General features: G+C 43.5%; 2 protein-coding genes across 7 annotated transcripts; one reads left to right on the top strand and one right to left on the bottom strand.

The window, feature by feature from the left end:
- The first annotated feature begins 3,349 nt into the window (after positions 1-3,349).
- On the top strand, positions 3,350-8,858 carry LOC121581642 (gastrula zinc finger protein xFG20-1-like). Of its 3 annotated transcripts, none has more exons than XM_045224639.1 (7): positions 3,350-3,452; positions 4,024-4,226; positions 4,881-4,985; positions 5,071-5,166; positions 5,264-5,374; positions 5,542-5,668; positions 5,992-8,858. In XM_045224639.1, exons 1-7 carry the CDS (start codon positions 3,422-3,424, stop codon positions 8,619-8,621), a joined length of 3,303 nt encoding a protein of 1,100 aa, XP_045080574.1. In that variant the 5' UTR covers positions 3,350-3,421; the 3' UTR covers positions 8,622-8,858. The 3 variants fall into 3 exon arrangements, with proteins under 3 accessions (XP_045080574.1, XP_045080575.1, XP_045080573.1); XM_045224640.1 differs by having other exon boundaries at positions 4,021-4,226; positions 6,046-8,858; XM_045224638.1 differs by having other exon boundaries at positions 4,021-4,226.
- Positions 8,728-22,693, bottom strand: zgc:110366 (uncharacterized protein LOC550476 homolog). 4 transcript variants are annotated; one of them, XM_041895615.2, is made up of 8 exons: positions 22,514-22,693; positions 21,395-21,661; positions 20,696-20,797; positions 20,482-20,573; positions 19,990-20,172; positions 10,781-10,840; positions 10,263-10,363; positions 9,765-9,850 (listed from the first exon to the last, which is right to left on the bottom strand). In XM_041895615.2, exons 1-7 carry the CDS (start codon positions 22,584-22,586, stop codon positions 10,268-10,270), a joined length of 873 nt encoding a protein of 290 aa, XP_041751549.2. In that variant the 5' UTR covers positions 22,587-22,693; the 3' UTR covers positions 9,765-9,850; positions 10,263-10,267. The 4 variants fall into 4 exon arrangements, with proteins under 4 accessions (XP_041751547.2, XP_041751550.2, XP_041751549.2 ...); XM_041895617.2 differs by having other exon boundaries at positions 21,413-21,661; XM_041895613.2 differs by lacking the exon at positions 10,263-10,363 and having other exon boundaries at positions 8,728-9,850.
- Positions 22,694-22,801: the final 108 nt, after the last annotated feature.

The raw sequence follows: 22,801 nt of genomic DNA, 5'->3' as shown, positions 1-22,801 counted from the left end.
GGCGTCCTCTGCCACCGGTTTGAGGTAATCTTGCAGTCCTATGTGTGGAAAAATGCAGTGATGCATCGCACACTTTCACATAGACAAAAACTATGCGAACACACATTTTACTGTAAAACATACAGGTGGGTGCATGTAAGGTGCAGTATGTATCTGTATAGAGTATATTTCTGTATGCTGTGAAATACAAGTGGACTACTGTAATATGAAGCATTGTAGGAAGTATACAGTATACTGCTTATATACAGTAACAGTGCACTGTACATTGGTGGACATACCTGTTCTCTCTTCGAAACGTTTGTACTATTGAGGACACGGTTGATCTCCCAATATTCGGCTGCACCCTTCGACCCGCCTCAGCCATTGTAAGGCCATGATTGACAACATGGTCTACAATAGTGGCCCTTATGTCATCAGATATGCGCCTATGTCCTCTTCTGCCTCTTCCTCTGTTTTGCCTTCCACCACGCATCCTTGCTCCTCTTCTTCCTCCTCCTCTTGGCTGTTGACCCTGTTCGTTTCCTGGTCCATCCATTATTGGAAAATTGCAACTCTGTGTTGTGGTCTGTCTATATATGCTTGCCAATTGATTCTTCATGAGATGCACCTTTGAGCAATTTAGACAACTGGTTGATTGTTGGTTGAACTAACACTTTACATTCCTTCATGAGTGAGGGTTAATTTCACCTGCACGATTCAGCAATTTACGTTTTTGTACAAAAGGTCTAATAGAAATGTGTAAAACTATGCTTGACAGTTTATGACAAATAGTTCAACAATTTTGCATGTAATGGCTTACGCAAGGAACTAATGCCTAGATGTTTTGAGGGGTAAGACTATTCAACAGAGAACCATCTACTATATTTTGATCAACATGACATGAGCAATTGAAAATGTGGAAAAAAGCTGACACTTGTACATTATCAATTGCAATATGTACAAAAGCAATTGCAATTTGTTCAAAGGAATAAGAAATTGCTTTAATGATGTGCACAAGTGACTAGATGATTTGGAATTTGTACAAGTAGTATCAAGAATTGCACTTTTGATCTAAGAAATGCACCAAAGCGACTGAGAAAAACTGTAATTCATACTCTGATCTGTGTTGCCTAACAAGTAGAGCTCTACTGCCACCTAGTGGCTATTTTGACACATACCCGTACACCAAAGCAACGTTTTTTTGGTCGTGTACACAGTTTTTCTGATGTTATCACTGGTGCAGGGAAACGCTTATGTTTCTAGCTCCAACAATGCAGCAATATCTAGCAATACAATAACAATACACACATAATCCAAGAAGAAGAAAAGAAAGAACAAGAAATTAAGACATATCAGAGTCCGGAATATAAATATATATGTATGTGAATGGTGTGTATAGACATTATGGACAGTATATGAATAGAAAAGGTCTGTAGGACAGTAGATGAATAGAAAAGGTCTGTATGGACAGTATATTAATATAAAGGTGTGTATAGACCAGGGCTCTCCAACCCTGTTCCTGGAGACCTACCGTCCTGTAGGTTTTTGCTCCAACCCTAATCTAGCTCACCTGATTCTAATAATTAGCTGGTTGATAAGAATCCGGTTAGTTACAACCGGAGTTGGAGTGAAAACCTACAGTGGGTAAAACAGTATGTTAACATGATTAAAGTGACTAGTGTTCAATGACTCTATGTAGATATGGCAGCAGTCTCTAAGGTGAAGGGTAGGTAGACTACCGGGTGGTAGCCGACTAGTGACTGTCTTAGGTTCAGGGCAGGGTACGCAATAAACTCGAACAAAGATTATCTATTATATTGACAAGATAGTTGACTGACTGTTCTAATAATGGAAATACATGTCCGCAAAGGCAGAAGACAGGCGGGACAAGGCGAAATCAGGTGGGAACTTTCTAGCCAATGAGAGAGCAGATACGTGTGTGAACAATGGACACAACTCTGATATAAAATAGTTTTTCTCAAAGTTGCCAGAATGCCACGTGTGTCCACTATGAAACTTCTGTTCAATCAAATAATTGTCACATAGCAAATTAGCAATTACATTTTTGTTGTTGACCAAATTCGACACTCATAGATCTCCATACAAAAAAATCCACACTTGGTCTGCTTAACGAGGTCTTCTCACGCGGACAGCTTTTGAGCGGGAGTTGAGCGTCTCACTTCGCATTTGACTCAAATCAAAGAACAATTAATATGTGTGTGAAAACAGCCACTAGGTGGCAGTAGAGTTTTAGTTGTTAGGCAACTAAAACTCATCTGTCTACTGCATCTGGCTACTGCAGTGTTTCTTAATGCTGGTCTCGGGACACAAAGGGGTGCACATTTTAGTTTTGCCCTAGCACTACACACCTGATTCAAATCATCAAAGTTTGATGATGAGTTTTAAATTAGTTGTGTAGTGCTAGGGCAAAACTAAAATGTGCACCCCTTTGTGTCCCGAGACCAGCATTAAGAAACACTGCAGTAGACAGATCAGGGTCACGTTCAGTTGCCAAAGGTTCTCTAACGTTGCAGATAGAAATGTCATGAATAGAGCCTACATGATTTCTTGTTCCATGTCGGAGAGGCATGTTTGTTCTATATAACATATTTATATCTGTATGTTCCAAAACGTGTCCTGCTGAACACGCCCCAGAGTATGAATGAACATACAGTATCATAAATCAACTGTCAGTTTCATTGTGGTGTCAAGGTACTTTCGCCGGCAGGTAGCCTAGCGCTTAACAGCGTTGGGCCAGCAATTGAACGGTTGCTGGTACGAGTCACTGAGCCGACTAGGTGAAAAATATGTCGATGTGCCCTTGAGCAAGGCACATAACCCTAATTGCTCTGGATAAGAGCGTCTGCTAATTTACTAAAATGTACATTTAAATCACACGATAGGAGTGAGGCTACTGAAATATAACATTTCGTTAGTTACCTTGTTTACACTGTTCTTTTGTTTTCTATGGCTGACACTTGTACACGTGAATTATGAAAGACACAAGATAATGTGTGAATGTCTGTTGATCAAGGGTGTATGTGGCTGGGATAGGTTAACTTTTCTCTGCATAATCGTTACAATATTGTGTTTTGTGGTTATTGGTCTGAAAATGTATCTTTAAGTCTTTATTATAATGTTTCCCTCATTAATTAATTATTTACTACATTAATTAATTAACTACATTTGTTTATTATAACAATGTCAGCGACTAGAAATTTCAGTTTTTTCTTCTTCTTTGGGGTTTTATGACTGTGTGCAAACCAAACCAGAGACGGTATCGAAACCTGAGTCAAAGGTGCGCTTTTATTTTGAAGGATTTCTTATTCGAATACCGGAAGTGACGTTTAAAAAAGGAAGGAAGAAAGAAGGAAACTCATCCACGAACAAAGCTCACATAATTTTATTTTGAATCCAATTATACTGGCACTGAACGCTCAAAATGCAAAAACACCATATCCTGATTGAAGAAGGTATGCAGTGCCCTTCTCGGCTAGTTAGCTATTGTATTGAATTAAATACGTGAGGGACTGTAGCTAGCTAGCTATTATACAGTTTAGCCACACGTTGTGAAAGATGTGCCACCAACAAAAACGAAGCTAGCTAGTTAAACAAAGTAATTGCATTTTCACATGGAAATAGCACTTGATTTTCAATGTAATATAGTAGCTCGTTCTTAAGGAATGACATGTGTATAACAAAGACCCTGTCCTCTCATAACACTGACAAATATCCATGTTATTCTATAGCTTCCAAAGTTTTAGCAAAGGATTTTTTTTTCTTTCATAGAATAACTGAATTTGTGCCTGCTGTAGGTTCCCCTCTTCTCCTGTTATCCGGCTAACTGAATTTGTGCCTGCTGTAGGTTCCCCCCTCTTCTCCTGTCATCTCTGTTATCCAGCTAACTGAATTTATGCCTACTGTAGGTCCTCCTCTCCCCCTGTCATCTCTGTTATCCAGCTAACTGAATTTATGCCTACTGTAGGTCCCCCTCTCCCCCTGTCATCTCTGTTATCCAGCTAACTGAATTTGTGCCTACAGTAGGTCCCCCTCTTCCTCTATCATCTCTGCGTCTCCTGATCCCTCCACTGCGGCTGGTGTCTGCAGCTCTATGGCAAGTTGTTCAGCAGAGAGACATCATGGACTACGGGTTGGTGGAGGAGTTTGTCACCACTGTTTTGGAGATAGTCCCTGATATGATGAGTTACAGGGAGAGAGTCCAACTCGTCATGGGGCTGCGAGCACAGGTGAGCGATGGGTGAAGAGGGAGTAGCCAGAAGTCCTCATCTCCTGAGGCGTATTCATTAGTGTACACCGTAGTACCTTACCATATGCTATGAGGCTTTTTAACACAAACCCTTAGGGGCCGCAGGTAGCCTGGTGGTTAGGGGCGTTGCGCCAGTAACCGAAACGTTTGCTGAATCGAATCCCTGAGCCCACAAGGTATAAATCTCTAATTCTGCCCTTGAGCAAGGCAATTAACCCTAATTGCTCCAAGGTCTCCGCGGGCGTCTCAGGGGGAGTGGGATATGCAAAAAAAAACATTTCCTCACACTACAGGACTATATAAGCACCCCCTAATAATCGTTATTATTATTATATTCATTGATGTGCTGCTTTTAGCGTCTTTGTGTCTTTAATGGCGTATTTATTGGTGATGTATGTATTGTCTGGTGCAATCAAATTTCCCCTCTGGGGGATTAATAAAGTACTATTTTAGCAAAATGTTTTTGTAACAAAAACGACAATTTCTTATTTGACACTTTCATATGGGTCCCTCCCTGTTTCGGGCCCATTTGCTTCCGTTCGGTTCCTAGTCAATACACTTTCTATTTTTGTTGGCCCCACCCACCAGTCCAATTTAATTGCATTCATAACAAATTGAACTTTTACTCATTCAGCTGGTTCTGGAGTTGTGTCGCTCTGATCACCTAGCCAACCCTGAGACCATCCAGCCACACCTGAACAGGATGAAGACCTGTATCATCACTCATGGGGACAACAAGGTGAGTGGCACTCAAGGAATCACTCTGCAGGTGTTATGTGCTGACTAGTTTCATTTATTGACTGAGCTATCCATACTTGCTGTAGATTTCGGATCCTGAGATGGAGGCATCAGAATTAACTTTCTGGAAGCTGATTCAAACTCTGCTGGAAGACCCAGTTGAGAAAGAACACTTCTTTCAGGTCAGTGTTGTGACTAAAAAGCTGATAACTAACGGGCGATTGTAAATCATTGTCTAGATCAGAAAGTACTGAAACCCTCTACCTGGTTGTTTCCTAGAGCGTTTTTCCAGAGGAATTTGGCCCAAAGTATGACTCAGCACTGCAGACTCTGGTGTGGGAGTTCCTCTCCAGGCTGGAGAAGCTGCTTCCAACACCAACCCTTCAACAGGTACCATGCTAACATCTTATTACCTTTATCAGGTACCAAGCTAACATCCTATTACCTTCAACAGGTACCATGCTAACATCTTATTACCTTTATCAGGTACCAAGCTAACGTCTTATAATAGAAATGGATACGTTGCCTATTTTTTAAAGCCATTCTCTTTCCATTAGACTGCATCATGGTTCCTACCTGACCCCTCTGTCCTGGAGGAGTGTGTGCAGTGTGTGTCCCACCCTCAGCCTTTGAAGACCCTTCTCCAGCACCACAACAACACATGTGGACACGTAGACACCAATGGTAGGAGAAATAGACTTTGGACAGGAAATCATTAGCAGATAGCCTGTAACATTTCCATGTTAGACACCAATGGTAGGAGAAATAGACTTTGGACAGGAAATCATTATCAGATTATGAGACTTTTCTGGACCCCTCTTCCCGACAGCTAAAGGTCCCAAAGCTTCTGTGCATGTGCAGGATTCTTTACTTCACGCACAGTCTCTGCTCTACTAGTAGAGAACCTCCCTTCACTTTGGACAGGAAAGAATGTTTTTAGATAGCCTGTAACATTTCCATGTTTGGCTTTGTTTTAATATAGACTTTTCTCCTTCTACTGTCTCTAGCTCTGTCTTCGGGCGACAATCAGATCCTCGCTTCAATGTCTCTCTCTTCCTTAGTGATCGCTGAAGCCATCGCTGACCCAGAGGTCCAATCAGAACCTGAGCAGAAATGTATGAGCCCTGTCTCATCTGACAGTGAGCCAGAGATGACCTCTTTGTTGGAACACATGGAGAGTGAACTGTTGCCTTTGAATAAAGAGGTGAAGCCTGCTTTTTTGGAGGTAGCGTGTAGACACAAGAAAACAGCGAAAAACATAAAACACAAAGAGATGAAAAATAATACATATTTTGTCCACCTTCAAACTGACAGTGGGCTGAAAATCCAAGGAAAAGGCCACAGCAGCCAACAGGAAGTGCAGGACATTTCTAGTTTGTCTACTTCCTGTCGTCTCCGTCAGCCGACAGTGCTGCTGCACAGACTTGACATTACTGATATGCTGTTACCTGTGTCAGACGTCTCTCCACCACTGAAAGTGGGATCCCAAGGACAGAGAAGAGGACAGGTCATATCACAAAAGAGTGAGAGGAATGTCAATGAAGAGCCCTCTGATGGTCAACCTCAGAATTCTCTGGCCCCTGACCCATCCCCTACTACAGGGCAGCCTAAAAGAAGCAAGCGTGTCAAAATATGCTCCTTGTGTGGAAAGACTTTCAGCGAAGCAAAGGATTTGACGGCACACATGAGATCTCACAACGAGCAGAGCCCTTACAAGTGCACTCAGTGTGGACAATACTTTGAACACCATGAGGACTTACTGACACATCAGCAGAATGTGTGTGAGGAGGCAGGTCAACCAGAAGAGGACAACATGTCTACAGCATCTTTAAAGGAGGATAACATGTCTACAACATCTATGAAGGATGATTGTACAGAGATATCCCACCCCCATGACACTTTACCCCAGAACAAAAGAGGTCCTTATGTTCATCACACTCCAAAAGCCTTCCAGCCATCCAAAGCCAGACAAATATGTCATGTGTGTCACAAGACTCTTTGTAATGTATTTATGCTGAGAAGGCACCTGAAATCTGTACATGGTCTGCTCCCCTACCAGTGCTACAACTGTGAGGCAAGTTTTGGGAATAACCCTGATTTGAAGAAACACATAAAAGAGTGCTTGAAGACGAAGAAACGCCACCCTTGCTCTCTGTGCGGTGTGACCTTTGAGCCAAATGAGTGTCAAGAGGGGAACCAACAGCAGTTCATAGCTGCAGTAGAAAATGGTACAGCGATACCCCAGACCTCCAGTTCCACACCACAGAATGCAACAGCCTTCAGTGCTCTGCCCGTTCTGATACAGTCCTCCAGTAATTACAGAACATGTCTTCTGTGTAATGAAACGTTCGATACTGCAGCGAACTTGAGAATACACCTAAAATGTCAACATGATGTACATCCTTACCCATGCATCAAATGTGGGGAAAGTTTCCCAAGCATATCAGATCTGCGGATACACGAGTGTTCAGGTCAAAACATTCCAGACTCCAGAAAGTGTCCGGGGTGCAGGAATAGGACTTCTCAATCCACACCGCAGCAGTTAAAGACAAGTCAGGAAGTGAACCTTAGAAGACACCAGACAGAGAGGCCACTAGTTGCAGCAGAAAACGAGATGGAGATCCCTCAGTCCTACAACACAGATGTTGACTACTCAAATGACTCGCTGAAACACCAGCCAAACAAGTGTGAGGAAATGAACTTTCAGAGAGGACATCAAGACTGGAGTGAGGAAGTTGATCCAAACCAGGATCCAGTGGAGGTTGATCCAAACCAGGATCCAGAGGAGGTTGATCCAGCACACAGCAGTAGTTCTCTGGTTCCAAGGGAAGTTGGGACAGAGATTCCCCAGAGCCATACCACATCACCCCAGAACCCAACAACCTCCAAAGCTCCCCCCACTGGCGTTATTTTAAATTCTAGAACATGTCTGGTGTGCTATAAGACTTTCTTTAACAGAGCAAGCTTGCTTCAGCATGTGAGACGTCACTCACAGGGTCAGGGACCGCACACATGCGCCATATGTTCAAGGAGCTTTGGTCGAGCATTCGATTTGACAAGACATCAGGCCAGGAAAACAGGTTGTGGGTCAATGCACCGTAATCTCGTCGTACATGAGAACGCTCCTACAGAAGTTAAACCGGTCTTCTCTTGTCCCCATTGTCAGGAATGGTTCACGAGCAAAAATAAACTGGAAACACACATGCTATGTCACACAGGGGAAGGGTTCACGTGTAGGTTTTGCGGCAAGATGTTTGCTAAACAATATAAATTATACATCCATGTTCGTTCGCATATTGACAGACCGCATCTATGTGATGCATGTGGTAAGGATTTCAGAACTAAGTATGCATTGAAAGTACACACACGTGTACATACAGGAGAGCGACCATTCTCTTGCCCAGATTGTGGAAAAAGATGTTCTTCGAAGGGTAATCTGAAAGCCCACCAACAGAGTCATACAGGAGAACGTCCATTTGCGTGCCCCCTCTGTAAAGTACGCTGTCGCATTAAGTCGCAACTAAAAGTACACATTTTAACTCACACAGGGGAGAGGCCTCATAAGTGTTTGGCTTGTGGGAAGACTTTTCAACTGAAACTTTTGTTGAGGAAACATCGGCTAGCTTCATGTTCTTAGTTGTCTTTTAAACTCCCTTTTGATAAGTGTTAGATTTCATTTGAGATTCACCACATTACTGGCTCGTAACTAGGTGTAGGTTCTAATCAAGACATCTGCAGGAAGGCCATTTTAATCTGTTGCATTTTTATTTGTGTACATCTTAAAATGTCAAATATGAAGGATTTTGTTTTTCACTACTCAGAATTGACAAGCACGGCAGCACATTGTCTAAAATAAACTGTGCGATTATCACCAGTGGCGGTTGTTCTCCTCTTTTGTTTCTCCAAGTGTTTCAGCTGATCTTATTCAAAGAGCATCATGGGATACCCAGCTATGTGTAGCTATACAGTTTTTACCCATGTGAGAACCCAAGCACCCAAGATAGTTTTCTTTAAGTTAAGGATGTTACATTGTTTTTCTTTACCTAAACCCCAAGAAAAATTATCGTGCGTTATTCATGATTTTTACAATGCCCTTCTGGTTCAAATTCAGAATTTCAGTGTTTCTCACGGAGTACAGATTTTTTTGTTTTTTATGTAATCATTGCAGAAACTATTACGGTACCTTGAGATGCATAAGAATAAAACAAATGAACAAGATGCATAATACAATTATAAAAGCAACTGATACATTGAGATGAATAAAAAAGGCATTTGAACCGAACTCATGATCAGCGTTCCTCTCTAAAAGTCTTTGTGGGAATTAATTTAACCAATGACCAACAACACGATCGGTTAATTACAATTAATATCCTCGAGGAAGGATCCTTTTCTACAATTTAAATCTTAACCTCGATATTCCCAGAAAGTCTGTTGGGGAATATTTTGTTGGTTTATTTGCTACAGTTTCCTAAATCACATCAACCATTTGGGTGAACTATTCCTTTAAGGACCAGTGGATTAAGGCAATGTTGTGTCTAGGCATACAGTAACCGCTGATTTTATATAACTCAATGACGTTAACAAGTATCCTCCCAGTCACAACTAGAAGGATAGGCACTAATTTCTCAAAGTAAGGCAGTTTGGGTGAGGCTAGCAGCAACTATGATTTCACTATTCTGATTGAAGCACCAGAGTCACCCACCATTCCTATTCACAGCCATGCACACACGGATCTAATTTCTAAAAAAAAAATGTTTGTATTTAAGATCCTTTCCAGAGTGGGTAGCTGAGATGAATGAGCTTCATGTCACTGTGAAGTCTCCTGACGAGATCCACGTCCTCATCTGAGAGGGAGAACCCAAAGACCTGAGGGGAGACACACTTATGAGTGACATCATACTTTTGACTTGAGGCACGGCCATTCATTTTCTGCTTAGTTACCTCTTAACTAAGCAGCCATTCACATACTGAACAGAGTACACACACACCAACTAAAAGCAAGCCAAGATATGTGCAGCCAAAGGTCCAAATATATACATGAAATCAGATGAAAAGGGTTTGTGCTCAAGCGAAAGGAAAAAAGGTGATAACGTTGTGTGCAAATATGAGAAATGATAATCAAAAGATCGGGCATACACTTTGTAGGGTGGAAGATTGCAAGCCAGGGGAAAATAGCAGAAAGTAAGAAGAAGAGAGTTACTAAATAAAGAAAGTTAGCAGAGCTTCAGCTCTCTGCTATTCCATCCACAGAAGCAGTGATGGTGAACACATGCTGCACCTGTGTCACTCCACACGCGTGGGATCCCAGCTCACGTGTCTCCCATCATGCAACCTGCCCAGTGCCGCCATGTCTTTCCCCTCCAGATGGAACCCAAACACCTGGGAGTGGGAGGAGCCAGGACCAGCAGGGGGGGGGAGGTGGAGGGGTGGAAGTTGAGAGGACAAACATGGTGGTTTGATAGAGATGATACGTGTCCTTTTAGCTGGGGCAGGACCATGTGACAGGATCCATTCTTGAGCTTGTGATTATCGTTTGACATATTTATTGAGTCTTAAAGTAACAGTACACCCAAATGTCCCTTTTCAGCCTTCACAGACTCACGTTGGCATTGATTAACCCAAAACAATGGGGTTCTCCTAGAGCCTATATCATCTCAAAGTTATACGATTTGGGGTGAACTGTCTTTTTAATATTAGATTTATCTATATCTACTTCAACACATGCGCAAACAGAACTAAACTAAAACATGCACACAATTTCCTTTTTCTGTCTTCTTGTAAATAAATCCAACTCACTTGACAGTTTTCCAGGATCCTCTCGTTTTTGGTGGACTTGGGAATGGTGACAACTCCATTCTGAGAGGGAAGGGGAACAAAGCAGTGTGAGGACAAACATGCCACGCCATTAAATAAAGATTTGCATTTACAGTGTTTAATCATGAAAGTATAATAAGGAAAACATTTTCATAAGAACGAGTAACTGTGGAACGTTGAAAAGTAATTCAAAATAGAGGCGCAAGTGTATGTTTTCGCACCCCCACTTTTTTTACTAGAAAACTATTATGATCCATTGAGTAATTTGTCATTTTCAATGATCAGTAATATTTTTTAGGTCATTTGTCAAAAAAAAAAATAGATATGTCCATTTAATATATTATATAATAATTAACAGATTCCATTTTGCATCCCCTCCCCCCCGTCGCCTCAAGATGAATGGTTTTGCCCATTGGAAAGTTTTGCTTCCCTTCCGCGCACCACTGTTTTGGTTCAGTGCAGTTAGAAAACACTAGCTGCACCACTGGTGTTTAAAACGAAAAGACACCTGCAAAAGAAAATAGTTCATCTATTTTGTTGTGCTGTTACATTTGTATCGTTGATTCACTCAGGGTGTTGCTACATGTCATTTGAGAGGCGTGCACCACGAGCACATTTTGTCATTTCACTTTGCCTGTCAGAGCCATGATGAGCACAGGCACGTCTGATTAGGCTTCTCCGTAGCCTCTGGATTGAAATCTCAATTGCTCGTATCCTCTCTCCTCAAACCCATTGGAGTAGAAGGTTAGAGGGGATAACAAAAGTAATATGAGAACCGTGCTCCCGAATTATTATCAACACATTGTCCAACTCTCCACCGCGACATGGGTATAAAGCCATGTCCCGTCTTCCTTTCTGGAAATTCTGACCATGAATCCATTTTGCTCCTCCCCTCCTACAAACAAGGACACAAGAGGGAGGTTCCGCTGGTCTGACCAATCAGAATCCATACTCCAAGACTGTTTTGATTACGTGGACTGGAATATGTTTTCCGGGTCGCCTCTGGGGATAACATCAATGAATAAACAGACTCAGTCACCGGATTCATCAAAAAATGCATAGATTATGTGATACTGATGGTGTCTTTCAAAACTTATCCGAATCAAAAACCGTGGATTAATTGCAGCCTTGTCGGGAAACTGAAGGAGAGAGATGCTGCTTATAAACAGGGCAAGGTGACCGGTTAAACAGTACAAATACGATCAAGATGGCGAGACATGAGTATAGGGACAACGTGGAGGAGGAATTCAGCAGGTCGGACACGAAGGGTATGTGGCAGGGGCTTCTAACGATCACGCATTACAAAAATAAAGCCAGTCACGTCACACCTTTTTCTCACGCTTCGAGCAAAACTACTCTGAGCTACAGAGGAGAGCCCCTGAGGACAACGTGCTTATGGTCTCCACGGAGGACAGATGTAAGTCATTCAAACGTGTTAACCCTCGCAAGGATGCCGGCCCAGACAGCATTCCTAGCTGCGCACTCAGAGCAAGTGCAGACCAGCTGGCTGTTGTGTTTTCGGACATTTTCAATCTCTCTCTAGCTCAGGCCGTTATCCCCAGCTGATTCAAGATGTCCACTATCATCCCTGTGCCCAAGAAAAGGAAAGTAACTGAACTGAATGACTACCGACCCGTAGCACTCAATTCCGTCATCATGAAATGCTTCGAGAGGCTAGTCAAAGACCACATCACCTCCTCACTTACCGACACACTCGCCCTCTCCAATTCGCCTACCGCCCCGACAGATCCACGGATGACGCAATCGCCATTGCACTGCCCTCACTCACCTGGACAAAAGGAATGCATGTGAGGATGCTGTTCATTGACTACAGCTCGGCCTTCAATACCATAGTGCCCTCTAAGCTCACCACAAAGCTCACGGCCCTGGGACTGAATTCCTCCCTATGAAACTGGGTCCTGGACTTCCTGACGGGCCTCCCCCAGGTGGTGAAGGTAGGCAACATTACCTCCTCCACACTGATCCTCAACATGGGGGCCCCACAAGGGTGCGTCCTCAGTCCCCTCCTATATTCCTTGTATACCAATGACTGCGTGACCTCACACAGTTCCAACTCCATCATCAAGCTCGCTGACGACACGACAGTAGTAGACCTGATCACCAACAACGATGAGACGACCTACAGGGAGGAGGTTGGCACTCTGACAGTGTGGTGCCAGGTAAACAACCTCTCCCTCAACGTCAGCAAAACAAAGGAGCTGATTGTGGACTTCAGGAGGAACCAGGCTGGGCACGCCCCATCCTCATCAACGGGGCCGCCGTGGAGAGAGAAAAAAGTGGTAAAGTTCCTCGGCGTACACATTTCGAGGAGCTGAAATGGTCAAACCACACGGACACCGTGGTGAAGGCACGACAGCAACTCTTCAACCTCAGGAGGCTGAAGAAATTCAGCCTGTCTCCGAGGGCCCACAGTGTTCTACAGGAGCACCATAGAGAGCATTCTGTCGGGCTGCATCACAGCCTGGTACGGCAACTCCACCGCCGCTGACCGCAAGGCTCTACAGAGGGTGGTACGCTCAGCCGAACACACCATTTGGTGCTCACTGCCTGCCCTCCAGGACACCTACAACACCAGGTGTCGCAGGAAGGCCAAGAAGATCATCAGGAACCTCGGCCACCCGAGCCACAGCCTGTTCTCCCCGCTTCCATCACTCAGACGCGGGCAGTATACAAACACTAACAAACTGGCCAATAGCTTCTACCCCCAGACTATCAGGCTGCTGAGTAGGCACCACTAGCCACTAGTCTACCTGCTCCCCCTGGTTTCATTTACACTGAGCTCGGAGCTAAAGAATTTCACTGCACACTGCAACTATATCTGCGACCCTGTGCATGTGACTAAATAAAGTGTAATCTAGTCTAATCCAATGGGTTTTGAGAAGAAGAGAGGACTTGGAGTATGCAATTCTCCCACTGACTCTGAGTAGCCTTCCATCAGCCTACCAAAAGACCTTTGCAAAAAACTGCATGTCCGGTAGCTAATATTACATGATTAAATCAGTGAGAATTTGTTTTTCTCCCCAAGCCGTTTACAGGCATTTAACACCATTCTGCATTTTTTACATCTATTTTCCTAACATCACTCGGATAAATCACATTGTTAAAATGTTTTCATTCCGTCACAAAAGTAACAGTCCTGGCTGAGCCCCATACGCTTCGCAGTTACAATGTAGCCAAGCTGTGTCTGGATGTGCCTATGTGCAAAATGAAAAAGCACAGGATATTTGTACCTCGATAAAACAGCTCTTCTTTGCTTGGTAAGTAATATCGACCGTAATATCGACCAAATAAGCCATTTCTACTCTCGTTGCATCAAATGTGTATGAGACAAATAAATAATGGTGATAACAACTTAAAATCTGCCTACATGCGCAGTTCCGGGGCACAACAAAAGCAGTTCTTCTCCACAAATTCCCTTTTCCCCTCTTGTGTTCTGACCGCTCCCTCTACACACACGCTCTCATTAGGCTTACAGACATGAATGCCTATACAAACGGATCTATACTGAACAAAAACAAACGCAACATGCAACAATTTCAACGATTTTACTGAGTTACAGTTCTTATAAGGAAATCAGTAAATTGAAATAAATTCATTAGGTCCTAGTCTATGGATTTCACAACTGGGAATACAGATATGCATCTGTTGGTCACAGATACCTTAAAAAAAAAAGGTAGGGTGTGGATCAGAAAACCAGTCATTATCTGGTGTGACCACCATTTGCCTAATGCAGCACGACACATCTCCTTCGCATAGAGTTGATCAGGCTGTTGATTGTGGCCTGTGGAATGTTGTCCCACTCCTCTTCAATGGCTGTGCGAAGTAGCTGCATATTGTCGGGAACTGGAACACGCTGTCGTAAACGTCGATCCAGAGCATCCCAAACATGATCAATGGGTGACATGTCTGGTGAGTATGCAGGCCATGGAAGAACTGGGACATTTTCAGTTTCCAGAAATTGTGTACAGATCCTTGCGACATGGGGCCATGCATTATCATGAGGGGATGGCGGCGAATGAATGGCATGACAATAGGCCTCAGGATCTCGTCACGGTATCTCTGTGCATTCAAATTGCCATTGATAAAATGCAATTGTGTTGGTTGTCCGTAGCTTATGCCTGCCCATACCATAACCCCACCATGGGACATTCTGTTCACAACGTTGACATCAGCAAACGCTCGCCCACACGACGCCATACACGTGGTCTGTGGTTGTGAGGCCGGTTGGACGTACTGCCAAATTCTCTCAAATTACCTTGGAGGTGGCTTATGGTAGCTAAATGACTAAAATGTAAAAAAAAAAAAAATATGTTAAAATGCAAAAGAGAAATGCTCACTAACAGGGATGTAACCAAATTTGTGCACAAAAGTTGAGAGAAATAAGGTTTTTGTGCGTATGGAAAATTTCTGGGATCTTTTATTTCAGCTCATGAAACATGGGACCAACACTTAACATGTTGAGTTTATATTTTTGTTCAGTGTAACTGATGGGGTACACAAGCTACATTAGGACAGTTTTATCACAAATTCAAAATGGACTGGTTGATTGAAGTAGGGAAATATGTGTTCCAACAACAAGCTGCAGTTTTGCAATAATTGAATCTCTTTGATTTTCTGCTTAGGCTACTTTGCAAAGTGCCATATAGAATTGGTTGGGCTATTTCTGAGGCTGGTAACTCTAATGAACGTATCCTCTGCAGCAGAGGTAACTCTGGGTCTTCCATTCCTGTAGCGGTCCTCATAAGAGCCAGTTTCATCATAGCGCTCGATGGTTTTTGCGACTGCACTTGAAGAAACGTTCAAAGTTCTTGTTTAACACTTTTTTGGTTACTACATGATTCCATGTGTTATTTCATGGTTTTGATGTCTTCACTATTATTCTACAATGTAAAACATTTAAAAAATAAAGAAAAACCCTTGAATGAGTAGGTGTGTCCAAACTTTTGACTGGTAGTGTATATTTTTTAAATTGCACCCCCACTTTCAGACAAAGTCAGGCGCCCATGTCTGTTCATGAATACAGTAATAATAGCCATCGTGAAGAGAGAAACGAGAGCACAGCGGTCGGGCGGTCTTGGATCAGGTACAGTAATAATAGCCATCCTGAAGAGAGAAACGAGAGCACAGCGGTCGGGCGGTCTTGGATCAGGTACAGTAATAATAGCCATCCTGAAGAGAGAAACGAGAGCACAGCGGTCGGGCGGTCTTGGATCAGGTACAGTAATAATAGCCATCGTGAAGAGAGAAACGAGAGCAAAGCGGTCGGGCGGTCTTGGATCAGGTACAGTAATAATAGCACAGCGGTCGGGCGGTCTTGGATCAGGTACAGTAATAACAAACAAGGTGTATCTGAGGGGGTTTGTGGGACATACAGTGTCTTCAGAAAGTATTCATACTTATTCCACATTTTGTTGTGTTACAGCCTGAATTCAAAATGGATAAAACATTGTTTTTTTTACCCATCTACACACAATACTCCATGTCTAACATGTTTTGGACATTTTTAGCAAATATATTCAAAATGAAATACATAAATATCTAATTTTACATAAGTATTCACACCCCTGAGTCAATACATGTTAGAACCACCTTTGGCAGCGATCAATTAAATGTTATTTATAAAGCCCTTTTTACATCAGCAGATGTGCTATACAGAAACCCAGCCTAAAACCCCAAACAGCAAGCAATGCAGATGTAGAAGCACGGTGGCTAGGGAAAAACTCCCTAGAAAGGCAGAAACCTAGGAAAAAACCTAGAGAGGAACCAGGCTCTGAAGGGTGGCCAGACCCCTTCTGGCTGTGCCAGGTGTAGATTATAACAGTAAATGGCCATTAAAGGAAGATTTTTCTCCAAGATGTCACTTGGCTTTCATAGCCGGCATTTAGAGGTTGAAATAGCAGGTGCGGTAGAGAGAGAGAGCTGAAAACAGCAGGTCTGGGACAAGGTAGCACGTCTGGTGAACAGGTCAGGGTTCCATAGCCGCAGGCAGAAGAGTGGAAACTGGAGCAGCAGCATGACCAGGTGGACTGGGGACAGCAAGGAGTCATCAGGCCAGGTTGTCCTGTGGTATGGTCCTAGGGCTCAGGTCCTCCGGGAAGTCTCTAAGAGCTTTCCACACCTGGATTGTACAATATTTGCCCATTATTATTTTCAAAATTCTTCAAGCTCTTTCAAATTGATTGTTGATCATTGCTAGACAAACATTTAAGTCTTGCCGTAGATATTCAAGCAGATTTTAGTCAAAACTGTAACTAGGCCAGTCAGGAACATTCACTGTCTTCTTGGTAAGCAACTCCATTGTAGATTTGACCTTTAGGTTATTGTCCTGCTGAAAGGTGAATTCATCTCCCAGTGTCTGGTGGAAAGTAGACTGAACCAGGTTTTCCTCTAGGTTTTTGCCTGTGCTTAGCTTCATTCCGGGGAGGTTTTATCCGGAAAAACTCCCCAGTCCTTAACGATTACAAGCATATCCATAACATGATGCAGCCACCACTATGCTTGAAAATATGGAGAGTGGTACTCAGTAATGTGTTGTATTGGATTTGCCCCAAACATAACACTTTGTACTCAGGACAAAAAGTTAATTGCTTTGCCACATTTTTTGCAGTACTACTTTAGTGCCTTGTTGCAAACAGGATGCATGTTTTGGAATATTTGTATTCTGTACAGGCTTCCTTCTCACTCGGTCAATTAGGTTAGAATTGTGGAGTAACTACAATGTTGTTGATTCATCCTCAGTTTTCTCCTATCACAGCCATTCAATTCTGTAACTGTTTTTAAGTCACCATTGGCCTCATGGTGAAATCCCTTAGCGGTTTCCTTCCTTTCCGGCAACTGAGTTAGGAAGCACGCCTGTATCTTTGTAGTGACTGGGTGTAGTGATACACCATCCAAAGTGTAATTAATAACTTCACCATGCTCAAAGGGATAAAATGTATCTACCAATAGGTGCCCTTCTTTGCGAGGTATTGGAAAACCACCGTGGTCTTTGTGGTTGAATCTGTGTTTGAAATTCACTGCTCGACTGAGGGATCTTACAGATAATTGTATCACAGGAGGTTGGTGGCACCTTAATTGGGGAGGACGGGCTCGTGGTAATGGCTGGAGTGGAATCAGTGGAATGGTATCAAATACAAACACATGGTTTCCATGGTTTCCATGTGTTTGATGCCATTCCATTCGCTCCGTTCCAGCCATTATTATGAGCCGTCCTCCCCTCAGCAGCCTCCACTAAATTGAATGTGTGGGGTACAGAGAAGGTAGTTATTTAAAAATCATGTTAAACACTATTATTGCACACAGAGTGAGTCCATGCAACTTATTATGTGACTTGTTACGCTAATTTCTACTCCTGAACTTATTTAGGCTTGCCATAACAAAGGGGTTGAATACTTATTGACTCAAGACATTTCAGCTTTTCATTATTAATTAATTTGTAAAATTTCTAAAAACATAATTCTACCAGTGGCGCATATTCATGGACGCTAAGGGTATTGACCAATTTAAAAACATAACAATAATTTATCTTTCCTCTCTGTGTTTCATAAATGTTCTTCAATTGGCAAAAGGCTGAATGTATCTCACCGGAGAAACAGCGCCCCGCTGTCTCAGTATGTGTAGGCCATCTATCTGATGCTGTCAAAAAAGAGAATGACATTGTCACCGCCCATAGCACTGATTGCATGGGAAGCCAGCAAGCATTTGGCCTCCCTTGATAATGTAAAAAATAATAGCCAAACAGCGTTGAGCTAAACTGAGTGAGCTCAGCTGTGAATGGTCCTGGCGCACCAAGGAAAAGTGTCAAGGGAAGCCAGTTTGGATTAGGCTTCACACCACATCAGAAGACAAACGTAATTGACAGAAAAAACTTGAATTGTTGTATCTCGTTGTCCTCCGGTGGCTAGCTAGCTAGCTAAAATTGGCCCTTTCCTAAATTAGCCATGGATGGAGATAGGGATTTGGCCTTGTGGTTTTACTTAATTCTCCGTATTGGCCCAAGATTATAACTACGATTTTGATCCAACCATAAATTCATACATTCTGCCCCTGGTCTGAGAGGATGGAAGTTCAACATGTAGCTAGATGTAGTAACGTTAGGCTAATGTTAACTAGCTGGCCTGGCGTATCGTTGGCCAGGAAGTTAGGCTAGCGAGCAAGACAACAAAAAATAAAAGTGTGTTCTGTATGACAGAGTCAAAGACCGTTTCATCAACATGAAAGAGAAGAGGATGGCATTAGCGTTTCTCTACACGAGGTGAGTCATGTTTTTTCTACTTACGCACAAGCACACACACACAACCATGGACAGCCACATGATATTTAGCTTACGTTGATTGGACTAAAATGTTTTTGGAATCTTTTAGTTGTGACTGTATTAGACTAAGCTTAGGTGATTAGATGATGTTGAAGTTGAAATGGTGCTGGAATAGTTGAGGCAGCGCCCGTTTTCTTTGCGACTTGCGGTAATTCGCCGTGGTTCTAAATCAATAGTAGTTTAGTAGTCCGAAAATCTTTGAAAAATGTACTTGCTTGACCATGCGGTAGGTCAGTGTTTCCCAACCCTGGTCCTCCAGTACCCCCAACAGTAACTCTGGACAAACACACCTGATTCAACTTGTCAACTAACCATCAAGCCCTCAATGAGTTGAATGAGGTGTGTTTGTCCGGGGCTACAACAAACATGTGTACTGTTGGGGGTAACGGAGGACCAGGGTTGGGAAACAATGCATGTAGGTCATGTAACTGTTTGTTTACATGCAATATGCTTTGTGGACTTCACCGGATAGAGGTTGCTCTCCGGTTCTGTGATGAAACAAAGGTGTGGTTGAATTTATTCTGCCACTGTGTCTTGTTATTGTCCAGGCCTTAGGCCTATACATCACGATGGCAAGGCATATGAACTAACAGGTCATAGAGCAAACAACGCAATTATCACAACACATAGGTGGTAAAATTGCTTTTTTTCTGGCTTGGCTTCCCCAGTGATTTTACCCACGCACCGCTACTGAATTACACTGACATTATGTGGTATTGTGTGTAGGTCAGTGACACAAAATCTAAATTTAATAAAATGTTGAATTCAGGCTGTAACAACAAAATGTGGAAAAAGTCAAGGGGGTGTGAATTCTTTCTGAAGACACTGTAGGTGGCCATCAGGAGAGTTGGGGTACCTGTACACTCCACCGGATGCAGATCTGAGAGGGCGTGCGGGCGTACTTGTGTGCCAGCTGGAGGATGGTGGGGTGGCTGAGAGCTTGCCCCTTGGCCAGGGGGCAGTAGCCCTCGAACACGATGCCCTCCTGGCGACAGTACTCCACCAACTCCTCTGGCTGCTGGAACGGGTGGTACTCCACCTGAGAGGGGGGGAAGTGACATCACTCCGTCTGTCCTTTCCTCTCGCTTATAACTGAAGGGCCAATGTAGGTTCTAGGTCATGTCCCACAGATACACTGGCCTCATTTCATTCCAAATATCAATCGCCTACTCTCTGCCCTCGTTCACTCCCCGTCACGGAGCTAAGATGAATAGGTGGTCACTGGACAGGAAGCTACAACTCGTTTCATCCATGTTGTCATCACCCCATCCAGTCCTTTCAGATAATTCAGGGAGTGAACTAGGGCAGGAGGGACTGTGGAATGAAACGCAGCCAATGCATCACTCACCTGGTTGACGTGAGGCACCACACTACAGTCCTCCTTCAGCTCCTGCAGGTGGGAGACGAGGAAGTTACTCACACCGATGGCATGACACAGCCCTGCCTCGCGTTCACCGAGAGAGAAGAGATACTCTAGATAAGAGACCTACGCAGCATCCTATAGGCTTATAACACGGTGTGTGACTAGAATGCTATAAGTAATAATGTTTTCTATGTGTCACCTTCTTTATACAGCTCCTCCAAGGCCCTCCAGGTCTCCACCCTGACCTCCCTATTGGACCTTCCTGGGACCATGGCGTCTGGCCAGTGCATCAGGTACAAGTCTGAGAGAGAGAGGGGGGAGGGGAGAGGGAGAGAGAGAAGGGGAGGGGAGAAGGAGAGAGAGAATGGGAGGGGAGAGGGAGAGAGAGAAGGGGGGGTGAGAGATGGAGAGAGATAGGGAGGGAGTGCGAGAGAGATAGGGAGGGAGTGCGAGAGAGATAGGGAGGGAGTGCGAGAGAGGAGAGTGAAAGAGCGAGAGGAGGGGGAGAGAGGAGAGTGAAAGAGGGGAGGGGGAGAGAGGGGGGAGTGAGAGAGGGGGGAGAGACGGGGAGAGAGAGAGCGAGAGAGGGGGGGAGGTATAAGGGGAAAAAAGAGGATTGATACAATTAGAGGGAGAGCAAGGAGACGGTAGACATTCCACCAAGGTGGGTGAGAGTGAAAAGAGAGGGAGGGTGAGAGGAAAGCAGTTTTTTTTTAACCTATAGTGGACAAGCTTTGGTATGAGTAGGGGGAGATAATCTTGTTGTGGCATTGTCTCTTGCAAATGAGAACTGGTTTTCAATTGACCTGGTTCAATAAAGTCTGAATAAGTTTCCCTTATCTATTAGATCAAAAAGGTCTGAACACTTTATCTAATAGATCAGTAAAAAGTACTCAACTATAGTCCTGAGCCTTACCGAGGTATTCCACCCCTAGGCGGGAACACGAGTCGCGGCAGGCCTTTTTGGCAGCGGTATAGCCGTATTCTCCGGGCCACAGTTTGGTTGTAAGCCATAGGTCTTGCCGTGGTACTCCGCTCTCCCGCACGGCTTTACCCAGCTGCTCCTCACAGCCGTAACGCTTCGCTGTGTCGATGTGCCGCACGCCACACTCCCGGAGCGCGTACAACACGGCGTCATGTGAATACCCGCCGTCATGCGATGTTCCTTGGGAAGAAAATAAAGATATATCACTTTCCCTGATTTTAGAATTACTGGCAGGAATTTCAAACTTCTTCCTTTCATTGGTGCCATCTCAATAGTCTGAGGTGGTTCCCTCTCCCTTAGCATCTTCTCCTTCATCTGCACTCATATAAACAACATAAGATGAGAGCAATTTGGAGGATAGGCCTACTTACCGGATGTTTGCTTTCACCAGTCCAGCTCTTTCAGAGGATACCTCTGTGGACTACTTTCACCAGTCCAGCTCTTTCAGAGGATACCTCTGTGGACTACTTTCACCAGTCCAGCTCTTTCAGAGGATACCTCTGTGGACTACTTTCACCAGTCCAGCTCTTTCAGAGGATACCTCTGTGGACTACTTTCACCAGTCCAGCTCTTTCACAGAGCAGAAAAAATAACAGGGGAACCCGAGAGGATGCCTCTGTGGACTACTGCTACTGCGTCTCTTCATTCACACTGATTACTGATCTACAAAACCTTTTGTTTAGCCACTATTGAGAACCCCAATTCTTTCACACTGGTCTGTGGTGTTTTCATATTCAGTTCATGACTCCCTCTTATACTTATACAATTTTGAGGTTGTGTTCTTGACTGACTGTTCTAGCATGAATTCGATCATCTATGTAGGCTAGTTTGACACAACGTGGCAATGTTTCAGCAGAAATTCATCGGAGTAATTCCATACAGTATATCTATGGATTAACTGACTCCTGAGCACAGTGGTAAACATAGTTGAAAATCGTCACCTATGTTACATTTCTCGTTAAAAGGTTGCCCGTGATGTAAAATAAAGGCACCTTTTGAACATTCTTATCATAGATTGTTTTTAAATCTTACCTAGTCCAAGAATTGGAATTTGCAGGCCATTGGAAAGAGAAACTTTAGGACAAGTCGTTGCAATAGAATTCATGTTTGTTCAACTGCGACTTGTATAACCAACTAATGCGTTTTAATATATTTCCTAGGACGTTTCCAGGTTGCCTTTAGTCTCCAATTTTCCAAGTACGTCGTAAAACTAAAAGCCCCTCACTTTGCGGCAAAAACAATGGCCGCAAAGCAGTACAGTTGTGCGTCATTGTAGTTTTCCTGACTTTCCCGAATTTGCCTACAAATACTTTCCTGCAA

Source organism: Coregonus clupeaformis, chromosome 14 (assembly GCF_020615455.1).
Source record: "Coregonus clupeaformis isolate EN_2021a chromosome 14, ASM2061545v1, whole genome shotgun sequence".
NCBI classification, from domain to species: Eukaryota; Metazoa; Chordata; class Actinopteri; order Salmoniformes; family Salmonidae; genus Coregonus; species Coregonus clupeaformis.
This window is presented reverse-complemented; position numbering and strand designations above follow the sequence as displayed.

Excerpts from the sequence above, each read along its gene's own strand:
- zgc:110366 (XM_041895613.2), bottom strand. The coding sequence starts at position 22,586 with ATGAATTCTATTGCAACGACTTGTCCTAAAGTTTCTCTTTCCAATGGC. Across the intron at positions 20,574-20,695 it reads GGAGGAGCTGTATAAAGAAG|GGCTGTGTCATGCCATCGGT; the intron begins GTGACACATAGA and ends AACGCGAGGCAG. Across the intron at positions 9,851-10,780 it reads GGATCCTGGAAAACTGTCAA|GTCTTTGGGTTCTCCCTCTC; the intron begins GTGAGTTGGATT and ends GTCTCCCCTCAG.
- LOC121581642 (XM_045224638.1), top strand. The coding sequence starts at position 3,422 with ATGCAAAAACACCATATCCTGATTGAAGAAG. Across the intron at positions 5,375-5,541 it reads CAACACCAACCCTTCAACAG|ACTGCATCATGGTTCCTACC; the intron begins GTACCATGCTAA and ends TCTTTCCATTAG. Across the intron at positions 5,669-5,991 it reads TGGACACGTAGACACCAATG|CTCTGTCTTCGGGCGACAAT; the intron begins GTAGGAGAAATA and ends TACTGTCTCTAG.